This window comes from Panicum hallii, chromosome 7 (assembly GCF_002211085.1).
Source record: "Panicum hallii strain FIL2 chromosome 7, PHallii_v3.1, whole genome shotgun sequence".
NCBI classification, from domain to species: Eukaryota; Viridiplantae; Streptophyta; class Magnoliopsida; order Poales; family Poaceae; genus Panicum; species Panicum hallii.
Genome location: NC_038048.1, coordinates 42,866,685 through 42,891,138, shown reverse-complemented (window position 1 = coordinate 42,891,138; position 24,454 = coordinate 42,866,685). Strand labels below are relative to the sequence as shown.

At 45.7% G+C, this 24,454-nt stretch overlaps 2 protein-coding genes across 3 annotated transcripts; both read right to left on the bottom strand.

Annotated features, from left to right (window-relative positions):
- Nucleotides 1–3,884: 3,884 nt before the first annotated feature.
- LOC112899126 (alpha-1,3/1,6-mannosyltransferase ALG2) lies at nucleotides 3,885–6,598 on the bottom strand. 2 transcript variants are annotated; one of them, XM_025967472.1, is made up of 8 exons: nucleotides 6,435–6,598; nucleotides 5,866–5,982; nucleotides 5,419–5,630; nucleotides 5,234–5,339; nucleotides 4,965–5,112; nucleotides 4,695–4,831; nucleotides 4,406–4,572; nucleotides 3,885–4,318 (listed from the first exon to the last, which is right to left on the bottom strand). In XM_025967472.1, exons 1-8 carry the CDS (start codon nucleotides 6,529–6,531, stop codon nucleotides 4,025–4,027), a joined length of 1,278 nt encoding a protein of 425 aa, XP_025823257.1. In that variant the 5' UTR covers nucleotides 6,532–6,598; the 3' UTR covers nucleotides 3,885–4,024. The 2 variants fall into 2 exon arrangements, with proteins under 2 accessions (XP_025823257.1, XP_025823258.1); XM_025967473.1 differs by having other exon boundaries at nucleotides 5,419–5,612; nucleotides 6,435–6,597.
- A 4,472-nt stretch (nucleotides 6,599–11,070) lies between these two features.
- On the bottom strand, nucleotides 11,071–13,775 carry LOC112900827. The gene is made up of 2 exons (XM_025969621.1): nucleotides 13,674–13,775; nucleotides 11,071–11,526 (listed from the first exon to the last, which is right to left on the bottom strand). Exons 1-2 carry the CDS (start codon nucleotides 13,773–13,775, stop codon nucleotides 11,071–11,073), a joined length of 558 nt encoding a protein of 185 aa, XP_025825406.1.
- Nucleotides 13,776–24,454: the final 10,679 nt, after the last annotated feature.

The window sequence follows — 24,454 nt, the reverse complement described above, 5'->3', positions numbered from 1 at the left end:
TTTGGTGGAGACCTCGTGAAAACGCCAAGCAAGCTATAGCTATAGCGGAGCTGTGCTGTCGGAGAATTTCTCCAACCGGTTGGCGGAGTGCACCCGCCTAATCCTAGTTTAGGATGAGTTTGGGGAAAGTCAAGAAATGCTCAATCTAAAGGCGAATGATCACGAGAAGCACATAAGGTTTAGAGTGGTTCAGGCCGCCGGAGCGTAAAACTCTACGTCCACTTGCTTGTTTTGGTGAGGTAAGGCTCACCCTCCGTGAGTGTCAACTTTCTTGTGTGAGTCGACTCTTCTGAGAGCCTGAGAAACTAGTGGTGTGTGTGTAAGCTTGAGACTTGTGAGCTTGAGGAAGCTTGAGAGGGCCTGTAAGTTCGTGGAACTTGTGTTCTAGCATTCGCGCTCTTCCTTTTATAAGCCCAAGGGGAGCGTGTACACTGAGCAGGGTCCCGACAGGTGGACCCGGCGACATATTAAATAACATACACATCGGAGCCTTTAGTGCCTTAGATCCTGAGATCTTCCTCATCAGCCTCCATGCGTATCCTCCGTCTGGATTTGATCTTGTGCCGTCCTGTTAGCGTAGAGTCTGCTGCCGCTGACATGCGTAGAGGGGTTCGTGCTGTCGCTGCAGAGTCAGCTCCCGCTGACAGGCGAAGGGGCTACACTGACCCGCCGTGCTGTAGCCTTTGCACATTGTAGCTGTGCACGCCGTGCCCTTCCTGTAGCAGGTCATAATGACTCCTTACTCACACGCGCGGCGCTGCGATGTGACCATACGCCCCTCGCCCACGCACACGGCGTTGTGACGTGATGCGCCGCCTTGGTAACTGGCGGGCTTACCGTGATGTCAGCTATACCTCCCAACGTGTCAGAGGACAGCCCATGCCCTGTCTCGGGCGCGTGCACCCTAAACACCCGTATTTAATGCGGTAGCTGGGCTGGAATCCTCCGAACACATGGCGGTGCTGGTTTAGCAGGCGCTCCCTCTGGGGCACGTGGCGGCACCGGACCTCCTCCCCGAAGGGATGGGAGGTCCGGGCCCCCTGGCTGGCACTGGCACTCAGGCCCCCTAGGGGTCCGGCTTCCACACGCAGGAGCCCGTGGTAACCGTTCGTGAGCACCTTATCCTTGCGGGCACGTGGAGGCGCCGGACCTGCTATAGTGCGTGGGGGGAGGTCCGGGGACCGTGCCCTCAGCTATCAGGCCCGGGCCGTACGCCCCGTCGCCCAGAAGCTTAGTGCGAGGTTACGGATAACCTTGCATCCCTTGGGCTGAACACACTGGTAGGAGGTACCCCTATCTGTATGTACCGACATGTGCCATTTAGCGTTTTTGGAAAAACATTCAATATATTTCAGCAGATATTAACATTTTTAGATAATTGATAAGTTGATAGTAATAAATGATAAGCAGAGGGGAGGAATTTGATATCGAAACATCCGGTACTTGTGCTCACTTAATTTGACTTGCGAATTAAGAAATTTGACACGAACAACAGAGGGGAGGATGCAACAAAGGAGTAGCATATGCGACTGTCTGATCTGCATTTGTCTGTTGGCGACCACTGCATACTTCCTGACTTCACTGTCCGATTCTGCAGTGCTGCCGTTGCCGTCGTCACACCCGCACACAGGTGCCTCAAGTGAAGGGGCGTATAGCATACTGGCCGCCGGCCATTGCATGCAGTTGCCGCGCGCCCGCGCCACCGCAGCCAGTCGTCGCATCGCATTTGCTGCGGCAGGGCGGCACGTAGTCGCCGCGTTGCCGCACACAACCGACGCACTGCTGGGTCCGCTGCATGCAGAGGTAAGGTGAGACGAGAGCGTGGGGACCGAGGAACATTGAAGGCTTCACGTACACGTATAAACGGACTGGATTGGGCAGGAATATAGTAGGGCTCCCCGTGAGTCGGCCTGCTTGCGCTAAATGATTTAGCGTGGATATTGCTCGCAATAGCGCTGGTAGCGTCGATAGCAGTAAAATACACAATATCCTAGCGTCAGCATGTCCAAAACGCTATAGCCCCACTAAATCATCGCTATAGCCCGCTATTTTGTACATTGAATTGGTAACCGTATTCGGTATGGACCCTCTCGTCACATTCTAATTTTTCTTTTTTTTTAATTCCGAAATTGATTATTTATTAATCAATATTTGATATAGACTATTGATTAGTTTGGACCGTTAAATCTTCGTAAAATCTAACGGTGCAAATTTTTCTCTTTTTTCGATTAATGTGGGAATTTCTAGACCCTCTCGGCGAACGTGATGGCTTTTTTAACACTCCCTTAATAATATAATAGATTATCCTTGCAAGAAAATAATAGCATCATTTATTTTTATATATTAAAAACCACTAATGCCACTGTTAAACTGTAAAAGCTTGGCTGTCCCTCCACCGGTGAATGGTGATTCAAGCAAGCCTATCCAATCCTTCTGCTTTTCCCCCGACGAAGAACCGGAGATCAATACGTGTGCAGGAATAAGTAGAAGTCAATGGTATGATTTGTCGTATGTTCCTCGTGGTTTAGGTGCGTGTCTGATATCATTTTGGCATCTTTCCTTGTCATGAACTGTTCGCACTCTCTTGAAACGATTGGAAACAATCCCATCCGAAAAGGACGAGCACAGTGACAGTCAGTCTCAACTAAAACACTTGCTGACACAAGTTCGCTCGCTCGCTCGTCATTTCGGATGCCTTTCTTGCACAACCAAGTAGAGTAGCTGGCCAGCCAGTCATTGCTTTGCCTTAATTCGCCAGGGAAATATTTTTTTATGATTATGGTTAAAACTGGAGAGATCAAAAGCTTAGTATATTCAGAACGTACGTCATGGTTCATCAACGAAAGAAAGCATTGCCTGGTTGATTTTCTACATTGTTTCAGATTTTCAGTTCTGCATTGGTTGGTCTCAAGCTGTCAGTTAGTGCACCGCCCAAAACAAGTTTCGTTTCAAAAAAAATTTGGCAAAACAAGGTGCTCTTTAAACAAAAAAGAATAATCAAACTTGCACGAAATATATAGATATTCAGTAGTATAGTTGACATACATTATATCCACTTGCCAAACTGGCGCGCCACACGTCGCTCAACGACTTTAAGCATTTGCCAAGCCACATAGTTTGACAAAATTAGGCGTTCCGTCGAACAAACGCTTCCTGATTGGTTTGACTGTCCCGCTATTTTGCTTCGAAAATAAATGCAGCAATCAGCGCGGCTCATGATCCTCAAGGAGCTGCGAAACCCGTGGACTAAGAAAACTTTAAAAGATGCATCCTGATCACAACCGCCACCGACTAATCGGGTTATAAAATTCTCTGAGATTTGGAACCGTCCAGCGCGAGTTTCAGCTACCGGTACATTATTTTTCCGTAACTGTTTTTCACCCTGAGCTCAGTTTCCTGTGAACAGAAGCAACAATTCCACCGCTGACAGAACCAACATAGACAACGTACCTGTTCAGACATCAGACAGAGTCCCCTTTTAGGAATCCTTCAGAGTTTACCTTTGATCTGGCACGTTGCTTGAATTTGCATCCAACTCAGAATGTATGTGGGCAGCATTTTCCCAAAGGCGTGAGTCAGATAGTAGTAGAACTCTGATCTGATGATTCATGACAGTTCACCGAATCAGCAAATAGGTTTCTACAAATTGGCACAGCTACCTGGACCTACATGATTCCTTTCAAACATCGGCCTTGGCGTATCGCAACCTACAAATGTGAGCTGATCCTGACAGTTTAGATTTGACCAGTCAAATCGTTGACGTTTCAACAAATTGTGCACCTAATTACTTTCTTTAGGGGAAGAAATATAACAAGCTCCAGCTCCCTTCCAGACTCCAGAGGTGCGGAACAGGATGGATTTAGTCGAATTTGATTCATCATTAATTAACACACAATAAACAGATCAGCAAATCACTCTGCCAAACGGCATTAGCATCATGTGAGTTGAGTACATCAAAGTCAGATCAGTTGTAAAAATGAAAAAAAAATGTGTTGTATTGTTCAAACTGTTCCCATATTCTAGATCACTCCATCCTCTCATGGTAGACATTCAGGACATAGCTGTTGAGGAGGTCACCAAATGTCTTCGTGGAGAATTTTTGCACCACATGGTCCCGTGCTTGTTTACCCATCCTGACCGCAAGATCATGGTCATTCACAAGTTTCAGCATGGCTTTTGAGAATTCTGTGGGGGATGGATCACACAGAAACCCTGTAACTTCATTCACAACTGTTTCCACTGGGCCACCACTGTTGCATGCAATTACAGGCTTATGGGCTGCCATGGCTTCAAGAGGGACAATGCCAAAATGCTCATCCTGGATAAGTATCAGACACAGGCAAGTTATTTTTTTAAAAAAAGAATCTCTTAGCTTGATCAAGTCCTAGCACAGCTAGAAACTTACCTTTGGAGTGTACAAAACACAAAGGCAGTTGGAGAGAAGCTCATTTCTTTCAGATGTTGAGCACGACGTTACAAATTTAACCTGTCCAGACACCCCTTCAGCAACTGCCAATCTTTTGAGCTCCTCAAGGTAATCAACATTTTCCTTGAGACGCTTATCATAGCCACCTAAAAATGAGCATGGTAAGAAATCAGCATCAGCATAGTTAATAATTTGGCATTGTTAACCCAAGATGTGGTAATTTTAAGCCTGCAAATAAAACGAAAAGGAATATATACACAGAAAGTACCTGCTACTGTTAAAGTTGCATCTTGTAGAGCATCACCAGGTAGTGTAGAAGCAACAGAACGAAGCAAAGCAAATGCTGAAATGGCTAGATCAAGATTCTTTTTCCTCTCAAAACGGTTGATTGATAGGAAATTCAACCTGTACAAAAGATGATAGTTTATTTTAGCTACACCTGAACAAGATGCAGTGGAGAACATCTGCTTAGGTATGTGAAAAAATGAATAAGTAAAACCTAAGTCAGTTATAAAGAGATATACAAGCATGAAGTTACTTATAAGCATGAGGTTCATGAAACTGCTCGACAGATACAGCTGGATATAGAACACCAGGCTCAATTCCTCTAGCATGTAAGCAACAAAAGGTCCTCGCAAAGGTTGCTGCAGTGAACTTGCTGTTGACCAAAATTAAATTTGCCATACCTGATATAAGTAGAAGGAATAGCCACTACAATTAGAAAACTGCTGGATGACAGGATGCATAATTAAATAAAAGGAAAGGAAAAAACAAAGCAGCTACAATTCTAGATGTGTAAGACTATACCAGTAGTGGCCTCCTCAATCATGTCAATTGGCTTGCGGTATAACCTCCGAAGCATGGTAGTATGTTGTGCAAGCAAAAGATCAGGGAAATGACAATAAAAAACTATCTGGAGATGCAACAAACAACGTGTTAACATGATAGAAGAAATTAAAGAGCACTGAGCACTCCGGACAAGAGATTGATACCTTGGATGATGCCTTTAGTTTGAGCAGTGGAATCACAACAGAAACTTGGTCAACCAATATGACATCAAATGAGGGCCACCAGAGTAGCACACAGAGCGCAACAAAAATGCAGCGAAGATAAGCACAGACAGCATGAAAGCGGTAAAATACATGGCGGGGCAAGAAATCTCCATATACAGTAACTGGAAAAGGGCCTGGAAAACAACCAGAGGAAAACTATGTAAAGATTATATTGCATAAGCTACATTTTACCATAGGCATACACATAATGCTGTAACATTTGTCAGGATTTTGTTCACAAGGGAATGATTTCGGCCTTGTACACCAGAATCCAGATCATGAACTCCACAATGGGTAAAATACAAGGAACACAGGAAGCTAATGGAAATATAAGATAAAATTACAGGAATAGGGTATCAGCATAGTGGGTGAAGTTCAGAGGCTTACCAGAAACGGTCTCCTCAAAGCAACGGTTCTTATCATGGTGTGATGTGAAAACATGAACATCATGTCCATGGGCAGCAAGCTGACAAGCCGCATCAACAATCAATCTCTCAGCGCCACCTTCACACAAAAAAAAGAAGGTTGAGAGTATGAAGCAAGTGTGGTTATAGTCTGATCATATCGCAACCACTGCTGCAAGATGTTTACTGAAATTGTTCTGTAACTTTTCAACTGTGTGCTGTCCACACTCCAAATTACCAAAGTTGCTCCCTGCGACAAGTTAATCAAATGGCATCGCCACTTCACTAGAAGTATAAATTAGTAGATACGAAGCAAAACCCAATTTTCCGTCAACACAGGGACACAATCTGAGCTTGCGCAAAATTGAGGATCACCAGTATCTTTAAACCGGGTTTGCTCTATTGCAGTAATAGTCAAAGCTTTTTCTTCCTGGAAGGTGGCCGGATCTACATAATAATTCTATCTACTGCGAGATCCTAGCCTCAAACTGGATACGAGAGGAGGAAGCAAGGATCAACGAAAAACGACTGAGAGAGAGGGGGGCGGCTGACCGATTCCTAGATCCGGATGGATGACGGCCACTTTAAGCTTTCTTGACCTCGTTCCCGACGGCGAAGAGCCGCCGGCACCTCCGCCCACCGCTGCCATCTCCGCCCGACTCGCGCTATCGTCGAGGACCCGGACCGGGGAGTATGGAACGGGTAAAATGCGGATATACACTTCGTAAACCCCGTATCCGCGAAAAATAGATAACGAAAGAGCCCGGCTTAATTTAGTGATGGGCCCCTTGAGTGATGGGCCACAGGCCCACAGTGGGTGCCGGATGGGCCACAGGCCCACAGCGGGTGCCGGGCTCCGAGATAGACGCAAAAGTGATTTGAAGGAACGAAGAATACTAACGGATTTTTCCCGCAGCCGCCGATTTGTTGCGCTAAATCCGTGGAGCGGATATCTCTCCAGGCAAAATCATGTGATATAAATAACCAGATCCTCCATCTGTTCCCCGCCAACAAAAATCGCAACGCGAAAATATTCTTTCTTGGCATCCAGGGATGGCGAGCGCCATCTTCCTCCTGGCGTTGAGATCACCGTGGTGGCGGCCACCCCGCAGATGCTGCAACTTCTCGGCCCTCGCTCCCCTGCATTCCGGGCCGGAGGTGGCCACCGTGGCTGCCACCCTGCTCTCCGCCTCCACCGCCGCCAGCCGAGTGCTCCACGTCGGTGTCGGGGCTGATGCCCTGCGCGGACTTCCTCACCAACGTCGAGGTGCGAGCGCCCGCGGGCGCGTGCTGCGACGGGTTCAGATCGATCGTCAGCGGCGCACCCATCTGCCTCTGCCACGTTGTCAACGGCGACTTCAACAAGCTCTTGCCGGCGCCCATGCTGCGCCTGCGCATGGTCCAGCTCCCCCTCATGTGCCGCGTCCCTTTCCCTCGCGCCACGCTTCGCCAGTGCATCGGTAAGCCATACGATCTTCATCGTGCCAGAGCTTTTCTTTGATGTGATTGTATATAAGGAAACTAATATATGATGAGAACTTGTTGATTCGAATAGGGGGACCTGTTGTTAGAAGGGTTTTATCATTAAATTTTTTTAATCGCGTTTTAGATGGTTTAAACGCTTCCTTAATAGTGAAGATCACAAATATCTTAACGGAAATTTTTTTCCAACATTCTCCCACTTGATCGAACGGTTAAGATTAATGTCCGTATCATACTAATGTTCACCCTTAGTAGTAACAGAAAGTACCGGACCAATGCGTCGTCAGTAGCTTGATGCACTACTGGGACCCGATTACCCATAGTCTCACTGAAATACCTCGGTAGAACGCTTATTCGTTAGTTGGGAGTTCTAATGGCCTTAAACCAGGACCTAAAGACTATCCACCAAACCCATATTAGTAACGTACTGCTTAAACACGTTCGGTGGTAAGCCTTTAGTAAGCGGATCCGCTAACATAGGATTAGTTCTTATGTGCTCAATCTTAATGGTTCGATTCTGGCATCTTTCTTTCACAACACGATACTTAAGGTTAATATGTTTGGAAGCACCACTTGACTTATTGTTACTCGAAAAGAATACTGCAGACTGATTATCGCAGTATAACGTTATAGGTTCCGTAATGCTGTCAATTACCTTGAGGCCCGGAATAAAATTCTTAAGCCAAACAGCCTGTCCAGTTGCTTCATAGCATGCCACAAACTCAGCTTGCATCGTCGACGCTGCAACTAAACTTTGCTTAGAGCTTTTTCATGATATAGCTCCACCAGCTAACATGTAGATATATCCTGATGTAGATTTCCTACTATCCACACATCCAGCAAAGTTAGCATCAGTATAACCCACAACTTTAAGGTTATCTGATCTTCTGTATGTGAGCATGAAGTCTTTAGTGCCTTGACAGTAACGTAATGCCTTCTTGACACCAACCCACTGAACCTTTTCGGGATTTTTTGATATCTTCCAAATATTCCGGTAGCAAATGCCAAGTCAGGACGCGTACAGACTTGTGCATACATCAGACTTCCGACAGCTGAAGCATAAGCTATGTCCTTCATCTCATCTGATTCCAATTGGTTCTTAGGATATTGGGCTTCACTAAACTTATCGCCCTTCGCTAATGGAACAGGTGTGGTCTTACTCTTATCCATATTAAATCTCTTAAGCATTTTCTCAATATATGTTTTTTGAAACAATACTAGTACTCCTTTGGTCCTATCTCGGTGTATCTCAATGTCCAGAACATAAGAGGCTTCACCAAGATCCTTCATATCAAAATTGGATGAAAGAAATCCCTTTGTCTCATGCAGCATACGCTTATCGCTGCTCGCTAATAGGATATCATCCACATAAAGCACTAGAATTATAAATTTACCACCTTTTATCTTAGTGCAGATACAATTATCCACATCATTCTCCTTAAATCCGAATTTCTTAATCACTTGATCGAATTTAAGGTTCTACTATCTTGACGCTTGCTTAAGCCCGTAAATAGATTTCTTAAGTCTGCATCCTAAATGTTCCTTGCTCTTCACAACAAAATGTTCCAGTTGTGCCATGAAGATGGTCTCATCCAAGTCACCATTAATGAACGCAGTTTTGACATCCATCTGATGTAGCTCTAAGTCATAATGAGCTACTAGCGCCATAACTATTCTAACTATTTTGAATGAATCTTTCTTAGACACAGGGGAGAAAGTTTCATTATAATCAACCCCTTCCTTTTGTGTAAAACCTTTCGCTACAAGCGTTGCTTTGAATCGTTCGACATTCCCTTTAGAATCACGTTTAGTCTTGTGGATCCATTTACAGCCTACTAGTTTGACTCCATTAGGAATATCTACCAGATTCCAAACATCATTGGAACTCATGAACTTAAGCTCTTCTTCCATGGTCTCAACCCATTTGGCAGAGTTCTCACATGATACTACCTCTCTAAACGAGTTAGGATGATCAGCTTTCCCAATACCATACATATCTTCACTTAAGTATGTCTAATAATCAGGGAAAACTGTCTGTTTCCTAGCCCGTTGTGATCTTCTTAATGGTTCAACAGGCTGAGGTGCTGGTTGAGGTGCAGTCTGAGGCACCTCGACAGGGTTCTCAACTTCAGCATTAGGCGCCATTTGCTCAGTTTGTTGTTCGCTCACAGGCTCGCAGCGCTAGTACTCTGAACAGGAGGCGTAATCTGAACAGATGGTGTACTCTAAACGGAAGGAACAAACAACGGCACTAACTGAGGTGTTACTGTTTCTTGAATCACCGGGATGGGAAGCTCAGCCCGTATTTCTTCAAGATTAATTTCCCTCCTCGGAAAGCTCCCACTGATTCTTGCATCCTCTAGGAATACAGCCTGCCTGGTCTCAACGAACTTAGTGAAACGATCAGGACAGTAAAATAGGTATCCCTTAGACTTATCAGGGTATCCGATGAAATAGCAGCTCACGGTCTTATCATCTAATTTCTTTTGCTGTGGATTAAATAATTTAGCTTCGGCTGGACAGCCCCACACACGCAAATAATTAAGTGATGGTTTCTTCCTAAACCATAACTCATAAAAGGTGTTTGTAACATCCTAGTTTTCATTACCATTGAAGGATATTTTCAAGACAACTCTCTAGTTCCTTATCCACTAAGCAAGAGTGGGATATTTTCAAGGCAACCTTCTAGTTTCTTCTCCACAAGAGTGGGATATTTTCAAGGTAACCCTCTAGTTCCTTCTCCACTAAGTAAGAGTAGGATATTTTCAAGACAACCCTCTAGTTCCTTCTCCACTAAGTAAGAGTGGGATATTTTCAAGGCAACCCTCAAGTTTCTCCCACTAAGCAAGAGTGGGATATTTTTAAGACAACCCTCAAGTTCCTTCTCCACTAAGCAAGAGTGAGATATTGTCTATGAAATACTCTAGAATTCTAGTAATAAGTAAAATTTTAAAAATAGAAAATTTTAGAATTCTCTAGAGGGGGGACACTTATCCTAATACCATGGCTTCGCTTGACCTGTAAATAGAGCCCCTCCTTGCCATAGCATCCACCCATGAGCAAGATAGTTAAGTTGTGGAAAGGCTAGGAGGGTGAGTGCTGGACTAGCCGCTTAAAGGTGTGTGTTCCTTCGTGGCTTTGTTGCTCCAATAAGGTAAGTGTTTTTATAAGTGTTAGTCTTCTGGTTAAACTTAAGTACTTAGGATATAAGTTGTGACTCACCTGTTGGTAGGCTCCACCTAGCCATAAATCAGCCACTCTTAGGCTTCGCTCTCCCTCTCTTATAGTTCGGATCAAACTGAATACCTGCAGTGAATTGGAAATATGCACAGTGGCACCTGAGTCAATCCACCAAGTATTAGGAGAAAAATTTACTAAGAACGATTCATCAATAAAAGATACATAATCAGTAATTGTACCTTTGTTCTTAAGCCACTCCTTAAATCTATGGCAATCCTTCTGCTCATGTTTAGGTGACTTGCAGAACTTGCACAGCCTCTCATTAGAGGTCTTCTTATGTGACACGGCCTTACTCTTATGGCCCTTAAACTTTCTCTTATGCTGCCTGCTGCTGCCAGACTCAGCCTGATGCTTAGGAGTGTTGCTCATGCTAACACGCCCAAAGCGCTCGCTGACCATGTTGACAGCATCTTTCATCCTTTCAGCTTTCTACCTTTCTTCTTCCTCAACACAGTAGCTAATGAGCTCAGCCATGCTCCAGGTCACCTTCTGAGTGTTGTAGCTTATTTTGAAAGGACTGTACTGGCAGAGAAGTCATGATGAAGTGCACCAGAAAACCATAAGAGATAGCCATATCCAGTGTCTTCAGCTTATTTGCCATGTCACACATGCTCATAATGTGCTCCCTGATTCCACTTTGCCCATCATACTGTGAAGTCAGCATCTTCATGATCAGGGTGCTAGCATAAGTCTTGGAAGAACTCTTAAAGTTCTCCTCCACCTTGGCAAGGTATGCCTTGGCGCTCAGATTATTACCATCCTGGTCCTTATCAGGAATAGCACCACAGATGGCCGGATTGATCGTGTTCTTAATGATCATGTTGGCCATCCTGTCTGATCTCTCCCACTTCTCAATGGCAGTACGATCACCATTGGAATCAGCGGGCTTTGCTGGCTTGTCTCGACGTAAGGCGAGATCATACTCGCACACAGCAATGGCAACATTAAGATCTTTATATCAGCTTGGATAGTTGGTGCCATTCAGGGACTCAATGGATTTCAGGTAGCCCGTCACAGTGTTCGCTGAAGAACAATAACTTCATTAAACTCACAATTAAGATGCGCATAAGAAGTATAAAATTAACCATACGATGGTCTGATTAAAATCATACATAAATTTCAATTTGTATCACCGATGGGGAAAACAAACGAAATTTATCATTAAAACTCATAATTAAATCAACGATGGTCAGAATTAATTACAAGTGCTCTAAATAAACTTCCCGATGGTTCCATTTAAATAGAGTGCATCTTAATTGCTTATGGTGGATGAACATAATTTTCAGCGAATAAATGCAACTAAAACATGATTGAAAGCATTTACATAATTCATGGAAATTAATTAACATAATGCTGGTAATAATAAGTGCAACAGAAATAATTAAAGCCTTTAAACATAACAGCAATTAACTTGAGCTTTAAACATAAGAAACAGTAAATAAAAGGTTTTAAACATTAACTGGGCTAAAACTCGTAAACAGCACAAAACATCCCCTCTGCGCGCAGGCTGTGGGCGCCGCGCGCGGCAGCAGAGCGCCGAGCGAGTGTGCGTGGGGCTGGCGGGCGCCTGAGCGCCGCCGCCCTCCTTGCGTGCCACGCGCACCTGCGTGGCGAGCGGCTGGAGCGCCACCGTCGCCTTGTGATGGCTGTGTGCGATGCACCCAGCTCTTGCCTGGCCGCCGGCTGGTGTGCGGGCCCAGCAACGCCCCCCCCCCGGCCGCGAGCGCCGCACACTGCTCATGTGCGTAGAGCTCCGCGTCCTCATGCGCCGGAGTTGCTGTGCCCTGCCGCCTTTTCTAGCACCACCGCGGGCCATCCCGCCGGCGCCGCGTGCGCAAGTCGCGCGCGGCTCCATCGGGAAGGCCCTGCCGTGGTGCTCTTTCATGGCAGCGAGCGTATTCATGGCCACACAGGTAAGTTCTCCTTCAATCTTAGGGTTAGGGTTCATCACGGGATTTGGGAATTTCTTAAATTGATCTGAAAATTTGCATTCCCCTTCTTCTCAAATGTTTACTGATGCATCTAGTTTCATGATTTTGGATCTAGTTTGCGGAAATTAAACATGAACAGAGATCTAATTTGCGGAACAGATTAAGTAGCAGTAAACCCTAACCTTAATTGCATAGCTAATCATCAATTTGTCTCGGTTTAATCATGAATTAGTATAAATATTAAACATTTGCATCTAATCCGAGACACTTAGCATTAACAGATCAAGATTAAACTTAAACTTGACATAAACCGAATTAGATTAGATCTAATCTCGTGATCAGAAATCTAATTAACCATGATTTAGATCTAATCAAGCATGATTTAGATCTAATCAAGCATGATTAACACATAAAAGCCATTCTGCAGAAACTAATTGCGACTAAAACATGAATCAAACTTAACTGTGCAATAGTATCTAATCTGCACAGCACTTTTGCATCTTAAAACGACGAAAACAGAGGTATAAACATGGCTAAAAAAATTGACCGTGCATGACTAGGTTAAGATGGCTCATGATACCGATTGTTAGAATTGCCAAAACTTAATATTAGTGGCACGTTACCCAGGATCTTAACATAACCTAGTTAATGACAAATCAATCTAATGCGGAATAAATGGTAATCATTATACCAGCGTTAGCAGTAGCAGCAGCCATTTTACGCCTGATCCGTAGAGGAAGTAGGCGTTCTTGTCGGTGTAGGAGATGCAGCAGCAAATCGGCGTCCTCCGGGCGCCAACGGGAGTGCTTGGCCTTCCAAACCCCTCCAGTGCCCTTAGCGATCCGACTAGCGGTGGCTAGGGTTTTAGATTGAGATGAATGGGTGATTAAGGTGCTAACCACGACCTTATATTTATAGACATTGTGGGGCTGGGGGCAGCCTCTGGAAGCAGGCCTAATGGGCCTGCTGATCGCAGCCCATTAGGGTTTTATCTTTAGATTTCCTTAATCGCATTTTAGATGGTTTAAACGCTTCCTTAATAGTGAAGATCACAAATATTTTAACCAAAATTTATTTCCAACACCTGTGCCACCGATGAACCCTCCACCAATGCCTAAGGCAACACCATCAGCATCACCATCGTCTCCACCAGCGGCATCGCCACCGGAGTCGCCTTCAAATCCGCCGGTGGCGTCCCCACCTGAGGAATCACCATCGGCTCCACCAGCGTCTTCCCCATCGGAATCACCATCGACACCTCCTACGTCGACACCATCGGAATCACCGGCTGCTCCACTGGCACCGTCAGCACCGGAATCACAGTCGACTCCACCGGCGGCATCGCCATCGGAATCACCATCGACGTCTCCCGTGGCAACGCCACCGGAATCGTCATCGACGCCACCCGCGGCAACGCCTCCGGAATCACCCTCAGCGCCTCCCGCGGAATCGCCGTCCACTCCGGCACCAGAATCACCGTCGACTCCATCACCGGAATCACCGTCGACTCCGGCACCAGAATCACCGTCAGCTCCCGCAGCGGCGCCATCCGAATCAGTGTGTGCTCCACCGCCAGAATCACCTTCTACTCCAGCAGCGGCTTCACCGGAATCACCGTCCACTCCACCACCAGCGTCAATGGCAACGCCACCGGGAGAATCACCTTAGTTATGTGTGGGTCAAGAAACAAGTAGCAGTCAGCTCATTAGATTTGGATTGCAGGTTCCTAGGCGTCATGTGCTTAGTCTTTTGATCTTAGCAGTGTGTTAGTGGTTTGTTTGGATCTGTTAAATGAAAACTAACTCCTGGTTAGTTTCTTAGATTCACTTTTCCTCTTTGTTCGGGCGCAACAGCAAAGAGTTTAACTAGCGATGGATTGGTCTAGGACCTATTCGGCCCCAAAGCCCAGCCAGTAACGTTGTTGTTGTACGTTGTTGTTGGTTGAGGCTACCAGGAGGACAACGACGGCTCCAACAAGGATGGGCGAGGCACGTAGGCAGTAGTGGCCAGTGGCAGCCATTGACAGACACAACAACGCGGGCACAACCACAGCACAGGCGGCCACCGGCTGGAGGCACGTCGGCGCTGGGATCACCAACTCTGAAAAGGTCTCGCCGAAGGATACGCTGAAGGTCTCGAGGAATCTTCGGACGATCTAAAATTCCTTAGACAGTTTTTTTAATTTTATCTCGCAGGACTGGCCCTTTCAGCGATGGTCGAAGGTTCGTGCCTGGCTGAAAGAGTGAAGGTTAAATCGCGACCTTCATGCGAGGGTGGAGCAACCGCGTAGACTTGTGGCATATGCGTCGGAGGTAAACGCTGACTTTTGGATGACGAAGGAACCAGTTACAACTTTCGACGGTGTGAAGACCCCAGACGAAAGATCAAGGGTTCCGCGGAATCTTCGATATCACATGAAGAGCATGATGACCTTGTAGTGAACAATTTGTATACGTCAACGTCCGAAAATGACCCAAAAACCAGAATATCCCACGGATATTCTGGGTACGTAGGGGTATTGCTGGGATTATGTAATGAAGGTAGGGGTATAAATACCCTCACATTTTACTGTAATCAGAATGATTTTTTAAGATTTTAAAAGTGCATACAAGGTTATTCAGTTGAGTCAGAACACCAATTTCACTTTTTTGTCTGGGGAAATATCCTTCGGACCCCAACAGAGACACCCACCATGTTCTTAGCTCGACAAAAGAAAAAAACTATGATGGCACCACCAAAGAAGAAGGCCGTAAGTTCCGAAACAATCACTGAGCCTGAGCTAACGGCACCGAGCACTGGCCGCCCAAATAAGAAAACCCTACCTCCAATACAAGGCCAAACCCCCCAGCGCCAAGAACCGAGACCCTTGAAGACTTTATAACCGAGACCCTAGGGTTCGGACAGTCGAAGTCAGCCCTTGCTCGCGATGGGCTACTTTTGGGGATTGCCACCCCGAAAAAGTCTCACCGAAGGATATGCTGAAGGTCTCGAGGAACCTTTGGGCGATCTAAAAGTTATTACATGGTTTTTTTTATTTTGTCTCGTAGGACTGGCCCTTTCAGTGATGGTCGAACGTTCGCGCCTGGCTGAATGTGCGAAGGTTACATCGCGACCTTTGCAGGTGGACCAACCGCGTAGACCTGTAGCAAACGCGTCGGAGGTAAACGCTAAGTTCTGGATGACGAAGGAATCAATTACACAACCTTCGACGACGTGAAGACCCTAGATGAAAGATCAAAAGTTCCGCGGAACCTTCGATATCAAGTGTGATCACCTTATAATGAACAATTTGTATACGTCAACATCCAGAAATAACCCGTAATCATCTTGTAGTGAATAATTTGTATACGTCAACATCCGGAAATGATTCGAAAACCATAATATCCTATGTAGGCAGAGGTATTGCTGGGATTATATAATGAAGGTACGGGGTATAAATATCCTCATCTTTTACTACCATTTTCGCTTTTTCTGTTTAGGATTCGGACCCCAACGGTCGGCGTTGGTGGCCGGGAACGAGGGAGACAAAGCGCATCCTCTCTTTTCTTTCCCAAGTTCCCAACGTTAAGTGTCCAGGCAAAGATCGAGCGAGCATGGAGGCAGCTCCACACTTACATACAAGTAGTGTTCCATTTGGCATTCAAGCCGATTATTGAGGCCAAGTATCCCGGGCCACTAGATTAGCAACTGCAACACGCACACCTATGGAGTAGGAGGCAACGTTACACGGTTATTATTAGACGGCGGCGTTCTTGGAAGGGCACGTTGCAGACCGGGCGTCGGGCGACTGGTTGGAGATGGAGATGAGCTTCGCCCTGTGCCTTTGCTCCGCGCCGTCGCCGTGCCCGCTCTCCATGCCGCCGTGCGGCGGCCTGGCGACGGGCGCTCCGATCTCCGGGACCGACTCGGAGATCGCGATGAGGGACCGGCGCGCGGCTTCAAGCTGCGTGAACTCCGCCGCCGGTGCTGCTGCGGGTGAGGCCATCAACTGAACCGAGTGCTGCAGAGGAAGCTAGGTGAGACACCGAGTCGTTGTTAACATGATGCAGTGCAGCTCTGAATACTCTGAACAGGAAAAAGTGTCAAATGGAAACGAGCAATCCACTCTGGCCACATGTAGTGATGGAGAGCAGTTAGCAATCAAGCGTATGAGCTTAGTTAAGGAGCCAGATAGGCACATGACAATTGCTGTCACATTTTTTTTCTGTAACAATATAATTTTGCAATGGTGATGAAAAAAGATGGTTACCTATCATATGCAAATGTAATGGCAGCAATGAGAAAAAGAAAAGGCAAAGTTCTATTTTTTCAACTAGTTGGTTTCAAGGTTAGCATCGATTTCCATGCTAGTTGGTTTCAAGTTTAACACTCAAGAAGCACAAGAAAGTTTATCACAGATCATTCAAAGAGATTATCTTTTGCACATCCTCTGTAGTCTGCACACTAGTAAGAACTGCAAATTCAGTCATGGAAACATACCTCCTGAGTATTTACTTGTCTACTGCTTATAGCTCAGGCCAACTTCGTAGACTGAGAGTTGCAACTTGACGCAATTGATATTAGTGCAGTTAAGGATCCAAGTGGATCTTCAATAGTGTTTTTCAGGTCAGCTAATTAATTACGATGATATGCCACGCTAGTTCATTTCTACGATGATATGCCACGCTAGTTCATTTCTCCTTCCAAATTATTTACACATAATACTATTCTACTTTATTTTATTAATTTTTTCGATCGACCTAGTGCAGTGCAGTTTCACAGCCTCACTAAATAGTCTGCTACAATTTTAAGGATAACCATTAACGCGTTGGCAGTTGGAACACACCAAATTTCTCCAAAAGCATGTCAACTACAGGAGGTCAAAGCAGTAATTTTTTTATGCCAGGTCAAAGCAGTATTGGCACTTCAGCAACGACTTGATGGATCGAGACCTTAACATAACACCATGTTTACCAGCAAAAACACATATGCTTCCAGGAGACAGCAGAACGGAGTCTATTTCTTTCGTAATTTGTTAAACCAGCAGCTTCAAGCTAAACCAACTCTTTTCTTAGCAGGTTGAAACAAAGCCATTGACTTTTGGATTTGCAAAGTTTCAGCGTTTCAGTCTAAACAGACAGCGAAAGTATCACCAGATTCTTTAAAGCACGGGGCCTAGAGAACGAAGTTCTTGCCGTGGTAGGTGAGAACAGTACGTTTGAGCCGTTGAGCCATGAACCATAGATCCAAGAGATTACTAGTAACCAAGCAAAAAGAGACAACCCAACGGGGAACGGAGACACCCAGTGCTCGAGTCACCGCTTCGGCATAGCACTAACCCATTGCAAGAACAGAGACAAAGCTGGGGGGGCTAAGAGAGCTTACCGGAGGAGACGAAGCTGGAGAGACACCGAGGGAGGTTTCAGCTCTGGGTCGACAGAAACGAAACGATAGAGGGGAGGAGAGCAAGAGCAGCCAAGCCGACCGGGGCGGCCCAATTTCTTATAGCTAACGTTTATCCCGACGAGGCCAGCGCGGTGGAGCCGGTGGACCGTGCGCCGCCGCGCCGTCCACCGTCCGTTGATGCATGGACGGCCTGCGATGGGCTCCGCCGGTGGATCAGGTCCGGGGGTCCGGGCTCCACGATTCCAAATCGGACACGAGCTGCAGATAAAGTAACGGGGGAGCTAGAATTACACACGCGAGTCCGCGTCACCGGGGCACATGACGACGAGAGGGTCCACCGGTCGGCGAGACTGGACGCCGAGGGATCTGGGAACCGGCGGGCCCTGCCGACAGGAGGCGTGCTCGCCTTGGGCACCGTTCTGGCGGATTCCAGAACCGTCACTCTCCGACCGTCCGACGTGTAAAGTGGATACGTTCGTACGGATGTATCTGTACGTGATGAGGTGTTTGATTTTCTTTTTCCCCTAAGCTTGGCAGCGACCATCAGGCGCCGTGGTCCTCCCTGCTCCTGGATCCATCCGCTCCTCGGCGTGTCGTCCAGCTCGCCAAGCAGAAAAGCTCGAGCGAGCTTGGCTACTGGCTAGCTAGCTAGGTTCATCTTCATCCTGGCGGTCGGCGGAGGGTGACACATGCTTGCTGCGTTGCCCATTGATAGCTGGTTCTTGAGAATGACAAGCAGAAGAACGGAAAGGCCTCTGGAGAGCTCGCAATAACATCTGTTTCGAGAAAAAGTTTGTTCGATCTCCTACTGAGATCATTTGTATGGGCCTCATCGTTCTGTTTTGGGCAGAACTTCAAGCTGTTGAAGACGGGGCGACCCTGGAGGCAGGAGGAGAAGCCCTCACAAGGCGGCGGCGCTGATGTTTCACCACCCCCGAGGCGCCGACAGAGGATACTGGGATGGTGCTACTTGGTTGATTCTCCCAACACGAAGATCGACTGCCGTTTTGCGGTGGCCTCGCTGACTGCCTTTCCTTTTGGGCGGGCTCGTGAACTCCCCATGTGTCTCTAGCTGGTGCCTTTTCCTTTAGTTAGTTTTTCCGCTGGTAGTTTGCTGGTATATCTCTACCTCCTCTTTGGCAGCCCTCTGTCTGCTGTAATAGGCTAGATTTTGCTTGGAGTTTACTCTGTGACGTAGGCTGGGTGGGCCGGTTGGTTTGCTCCCAAAACTTGAACTCTGTTAATTTCGTTACGATGAGTAATGAAATCAGGGCTTTGTCCCGTGTTGAAGAAGAACGGAAAGGGAAGTTGAGAACCATGGCATAGGCTGTTTTCTCGCTCGGCAAGGCTAGGCGAGCGCTTGCGGAAGAACCAAACGCGCAACGGTACCAGGTGTCCAGGGACACGACGAGCAATTGAAGAATTGCACTTCGACCAAGGGCATTATTAAGCGGGGCACCCCAGCTACATATTCAGGTCTTGGTCTCGAAAGGAGCGGACTGCCACGGAAGTCTAGACAAAGTTTCCACTCTTTTGGAGCATGGCTGCACGGGGGGCGCATGGCTGGAGCCTGGAGGTGCTGGAGTCTGGAGAACCCGGACTCCGAGGATGTTTGGGACAGAGTGGGCAGAGTCTCGGAGAGGAAATTAGGAAACAGGCTGCTGCGTGATGATCACTGCTGTCACTGCACTCTGGCCTCGGCCCCGTTCAGAGCTAAGTTTAGATTTTATTTAATATTTTTAAATGATAAATTTTTTTTATAGGACAAACCTCGGGAGGGTGTTTGGTTCAGTGTGAAAGTGGTTGTGCATGTCTCTGAAACATTGTATTTCTGAAACACTAGCTAAATGCCCGTGCGTTGCTACATGCAAAATATATATATACACACACACTAATCCAATTTGTTTGTACGAGAAATGTGCATCTTTAGCTTCCACAAAATACAACTTGCAATGATAGAATCATAGAACACCTGCAATTATTGGTTTCTCCCCTCCTATTGCAGAAGTCAATACCCGTGTGTTGCACTGTTGCTACGGGTGGCAAAAACTTTTCAAAGAGTCATTCGAATCAAAAAAATATAATACATAATATTGTTCCAAAGTATTATAATCCACTAATTATTGAATAGATTTATCATACAGAAATCTCTAATTCAAGCTCATAGTTTTAAAAATATACAAAGAAAGATACATCACGATATCAAAGTCCACTGCAAGTATCTTTTAAATGGATTCGCCCGTGATATGGGTAAGATACTACCGCACACATCTCATATTAAGAATGAGAGGTCCATAGGTCAAGAAACTACAACTGATCTGAAATATGAGTTTCAGATGCTGCACCCCACTCACAGAATTCTCCACTTGGGTAAAAAATGAACTCTAGCCACGAACCAGTAAGAACAAAATAGAAACATGCCATAATGGAATAGGCAAGGGAAAGATCAAGAAATGATGGTGAATGGAGAGAGCAAAAAAAATATAACAGTTAGTCCTTACATATACTTAGTTGATTTGAGTACAGCACATATCAAGTTGTATTATCATCTAAACAATGCTCAACAATTTCAACTAACATTAGTAATCAGGCTGTATGAGGTTAGTTGCCAACACTAACATGTACTGAATCACTACACATCATAGCTCTGAATCGAAGAAAAAATTTCAACTGAACTTTAGGCCTTAAGCTCCCCGTCCAATCGATGTTGAGGCTGTTGGAGAAGATTGTCCAACTTCAGCTACTTCAAGACAGTCCAAGTTCAAAAATGTATTTAACAGCTACCGAGCCAACTGTGTTTCAGAATTTAAGAAAATCTGTCATAGTAAATTTCTAGCAAAATAATAACAGGCCTAATGCAAAGGAAATTGATCACTGACCGAGTTGGACTTAAATTCACTGTTCAGATCTATTTAATGTTTGATCTTACATTTTTCAGGCTGCTAGCATATGACCATAACAATGAGTTCTGTGTGCAACGGAAAACTCACACAGATCTAAAGCTATAAATTCACTAACATGCTGGCAATTATAGGAGGACTATTTTAAGATGCTTGTGCTAATGCAGTTATTGGAATAAGGAACTATAGCAACTGCAGTATTAGTGAGTCCAAATAACTAAAAATTGGAGCCTTGTTGATTGACTGCAAGCTAGTTATAGAACAAACTGTTTCATGTCAATATCAAGGTAAACTATCTTATAAAAAAGAATATAAGAATTGGTACGTGCACTATGCCACAAATAACCAGGAGTAGGAAAAGATAACATCTCTGTTTCCTTCACTCTTACCATATTAGTGTTGCACATGAGAAGACCAAAAGTAAAGAACCAATTATCCAAATCAGCAAGCGGTTAACGACCTAAAAAAATCATTTCATGTACATGGTCACTCTTTGTGCCATTTGAGGATAAGGATCATTTTCAATCAAACACATTTGAGAAGCAATTAGCTGGAGGTGAAAACTGAACTATCAGAACAAAACTATAAGCAACCAGGCATGGTAAATACCATTATCTACAACTGAAGTGATACTCTATAAATCCAATGTAGTAAAAGTCCTATGGTGCAAAATCCATCCTGAATTAGACTATGATATCTCGTCAAAAGATGGAAAACACATACATGAACTCAATTCAAATGCACTGATATGCAGACCATACGTCAGTGCTAAGCCTATGAACTGCATGCTGGCTCCTCAGATATTCAGAAGATGCTGGTAAATAGTATGGCGTGCCATTTAAATAAGTTGCAGTTGCATCAAATCAAACCAGCACTGCACCTCAAGATATGGATCTTGGACAACCAATTCATATTCACTATGTTATCATTTCTCCTCCCAACGAAGAAACAAAATTTTTGTCTTGCCAATGACCATTTTTTCAATTAGATGTGGCTAAAGATGCTGTTTTTTTGGCATTCATCAAAATATTTAAAAGGCAGAGACAAACAGTTGGAGTTGGGTATACCTTATGCAGAAGAGCACGTCCCTTTGCAAAAAGAACTTCTGCACGACCAGCAGAGCTAGACGGCAAATGTCAGAATAGTTGTTACCTGCATTCCATAGCTTGGTTTCATCAGTATAAGAAGGAATTGTCTAAAAGATAAAATGGCGTAGGACACTACCAGGATAGAATAGTACTGCACCACTGCCACCATGATTCACCGGACTGAGAGCAAAAATGATAAGATAAAAAATTATACTGAACTCAATACTTTCCTAGTGCACTGGAGTGCAAGCATTACTCAAAATTTAGAACTGATAAAAGAATTATTTTATTTTCTGAGCATCATATACGTTATCTAAGTTGTTTTGCTATGCACGGCCTGAAAACTGAAGTCATCAAAGACTCATAATTGGACTACTTATATATTGGAAAATGGCTACGAGTAATGTTTCTGACACCGGAATGCAGTCTGCACAAAAAGCATCATATATTATCTGGTTAACAGTACATAAAAAACCAAACACTGGATTAACACATGTGTACTCAAAGATGTGTGTCAGTTAAAATTAAATACTACGTATGGCTGATGACAGCAGTAGATTGGCCATATAATTTAGAGAAACCAACAAAATAGTGTGCTTACATAGGAATATCACTGAAAATGTTGCAGCCATTCAAAGAAACAAATTTAATCTACTCTAACATACATTATGGACTGTAGTCCAGGGCACATACTCCTCAAAGAATGATAATCCAATCTGATCATAGCCTTGTAGTACAGGGCATACCTTTCAAATTTGATCAAATTCATGTAACCTTAGATAATCAGATCATGTGGTATTTGTTAAACTAAACATTGGGTAATAATTTTCAGTTAAGACCCATCTTCCTCAATTAAAAAAATAAATTGACTCCTAATCTTAACAATATTCATTTAGAACAGGAACCTTCATGTGTAAAGTGGGTTCCATAAACATTTTCAGGAAAGTGTGAGATGCAGGATCAAAGCTATACAATTCAATATGAAGAAATGTGAAGCAGAACCAAGTGTCCAAGTGAAATTAGAAAAGAAACTGGCACCTGACTCCATGAATATTTTCATGGCTCTAAATACTGAAACTGAATTACGACTACTGGAAGCAGAATGCACTGAATGGAACGAATAAAGAAAATTGCACGCAGCTGTATCAAAAACTCAATGTCCTTGTCAATGTTTATAGATATCAATAGTTGTCACATCTGCAGACATCAAGATCCAGCTGATTAAAAATTGGATCAAACATCAAGCACCAGTTTTTAAAATATTGGGCCAGACATTAAGCACCAATTTGTTCACAAGATTCAAGACTGAGCAAGGATCTAAGCATGATAATGTATTTACTGCAAAACTCAACTTGGAAACACCTAGATGATGCGACAGTTAAATAAAAGGCATATAATCCAATTGTTGTCAAAATTGTTCCAACTGGAATCCAATGCGCGGGAGTATCGCGCGCCCCCGTCTGGCTCCCGGTCTTCCCTGGTGAAAAGGCTGGATGGATAAGGTTTTAACCTGCAGAGCATTCTAGCTTTTGGATGTATGATTCACGGTGGACTAGATACAAGAAGGTAAGACGTGCCTTTGAGGAGCACGTGCATTCTAACCTTTGGATGTATGATTCACGGTTGGGGCTGGGAGCGCACGGGTCAGGGGAGGGGGAGTGGGAGCGTGGGGCAGGGGAAAGAACGCGCATCGGATGGCTCAGCTGGCTAATTGGTAGATCGGACGCCTCAAATCTCAACTTGGCGATACCAAAATCGGATGATGAAAACCGCCGAGCTAGTGGGGACGAAAAAATTATCTTCCAATCGTTCCTTTTAGCGGTAGAGATTATGGTACTCATAGTAACGGACTGTCGTGCCAGTCACTTATCACACCTGCGTTACACACTTACCTCACACTCGTCCCTTTGCAAAACTGCCTCCGTGTGAGCCAGGACGCTACTCAACCGGCGTGCCATGCGGCAGGCCCTAGGGGCTTGGTCTCGCCGTCGGAACTCCCTTCCGTGTCGCCGCCGCAGCTGCCAGGGGCGCGCCCGCACCTGCGCCGTAAGCATCCGGCGCGCGACGCGCCAGCGCGCCAGCACTCCCGCCGGGGATGACCTTCGGTTTAGGCGGGGTTCCACGCGCCCCGGCGTCACCCCGTGCGCCACCAGCAGGAACCGCCGGCGCCCGCGTTCCGCTAGCCGCCATTGGCGAAGCCGCGCGCGTGCCCGGAGAAACCTCCGGTGGGTATGGTGGTGGAATACGAAAGCTCTTTAAGGGTGGACGCGGAGGCGCCCGCACCCGTGCGTCGGGCCATGTCGCGGGGGAGCCGGTGGCCTCCGGGAGGGCGCACTGCGCCAGCGGCCCGTGCCGGAGGAGCGAGCCGACGATGAAGGCGCGGGTGAGGGGCCCGCAGTGGTGGCCGGCCTCGTCCGCCGCGACGCAGCACGCGCGCGGGGCGGGGCGCCCCGCGAGGAAGGACGCGAGCAGGTCGTGCTTGCATGGGACCAGCGTCAGCAGCGACTCCCAGCACCAGTCCCAGTCGGAGCGCGCGCCCGTCGGGA

Excerpts from the sequence above, each read along its gene's own strand:
- LOC112900827 (XM_025969621.1), bottom strand. The coding sequence starts at position 13,775 with ATGGGGAAGACGCTGGTGGAGCCGATGGTGATTCCTCAGGTGGGGACG. Across the intron at positions 11,527-13,673 it reads TGCCGCTGGTGGAGACGATG|TATGATCTCGCCTTACGTCG; the intron begins GTGATGCTGATG and ends GCTGTGTGCGAG.
- LOC112899126 (XM_025967472.1), bottom strand. The coding sequence starts at position 6,531 with ATGGCAGCGGTGGGCGGAGGTGCCGGCGGCTCTTCGCCGTCGGGAACG. Across the intron at positions 5,340-5,418 it reads AACTAAAGGCATCATCCAAG|ATAGTTTTTTATTGTCATTT; the intron begins GTATCAATCTCT and ends TTGCATCTCCAG. Across the intron at positions 4,319-4,405 it reads GTGTTTTGTACACTCCAAAG|GATGAGCATTTTGGCATTGT; the intron begins GTAAGTTTCTAG and ends ATACTTATCCAG.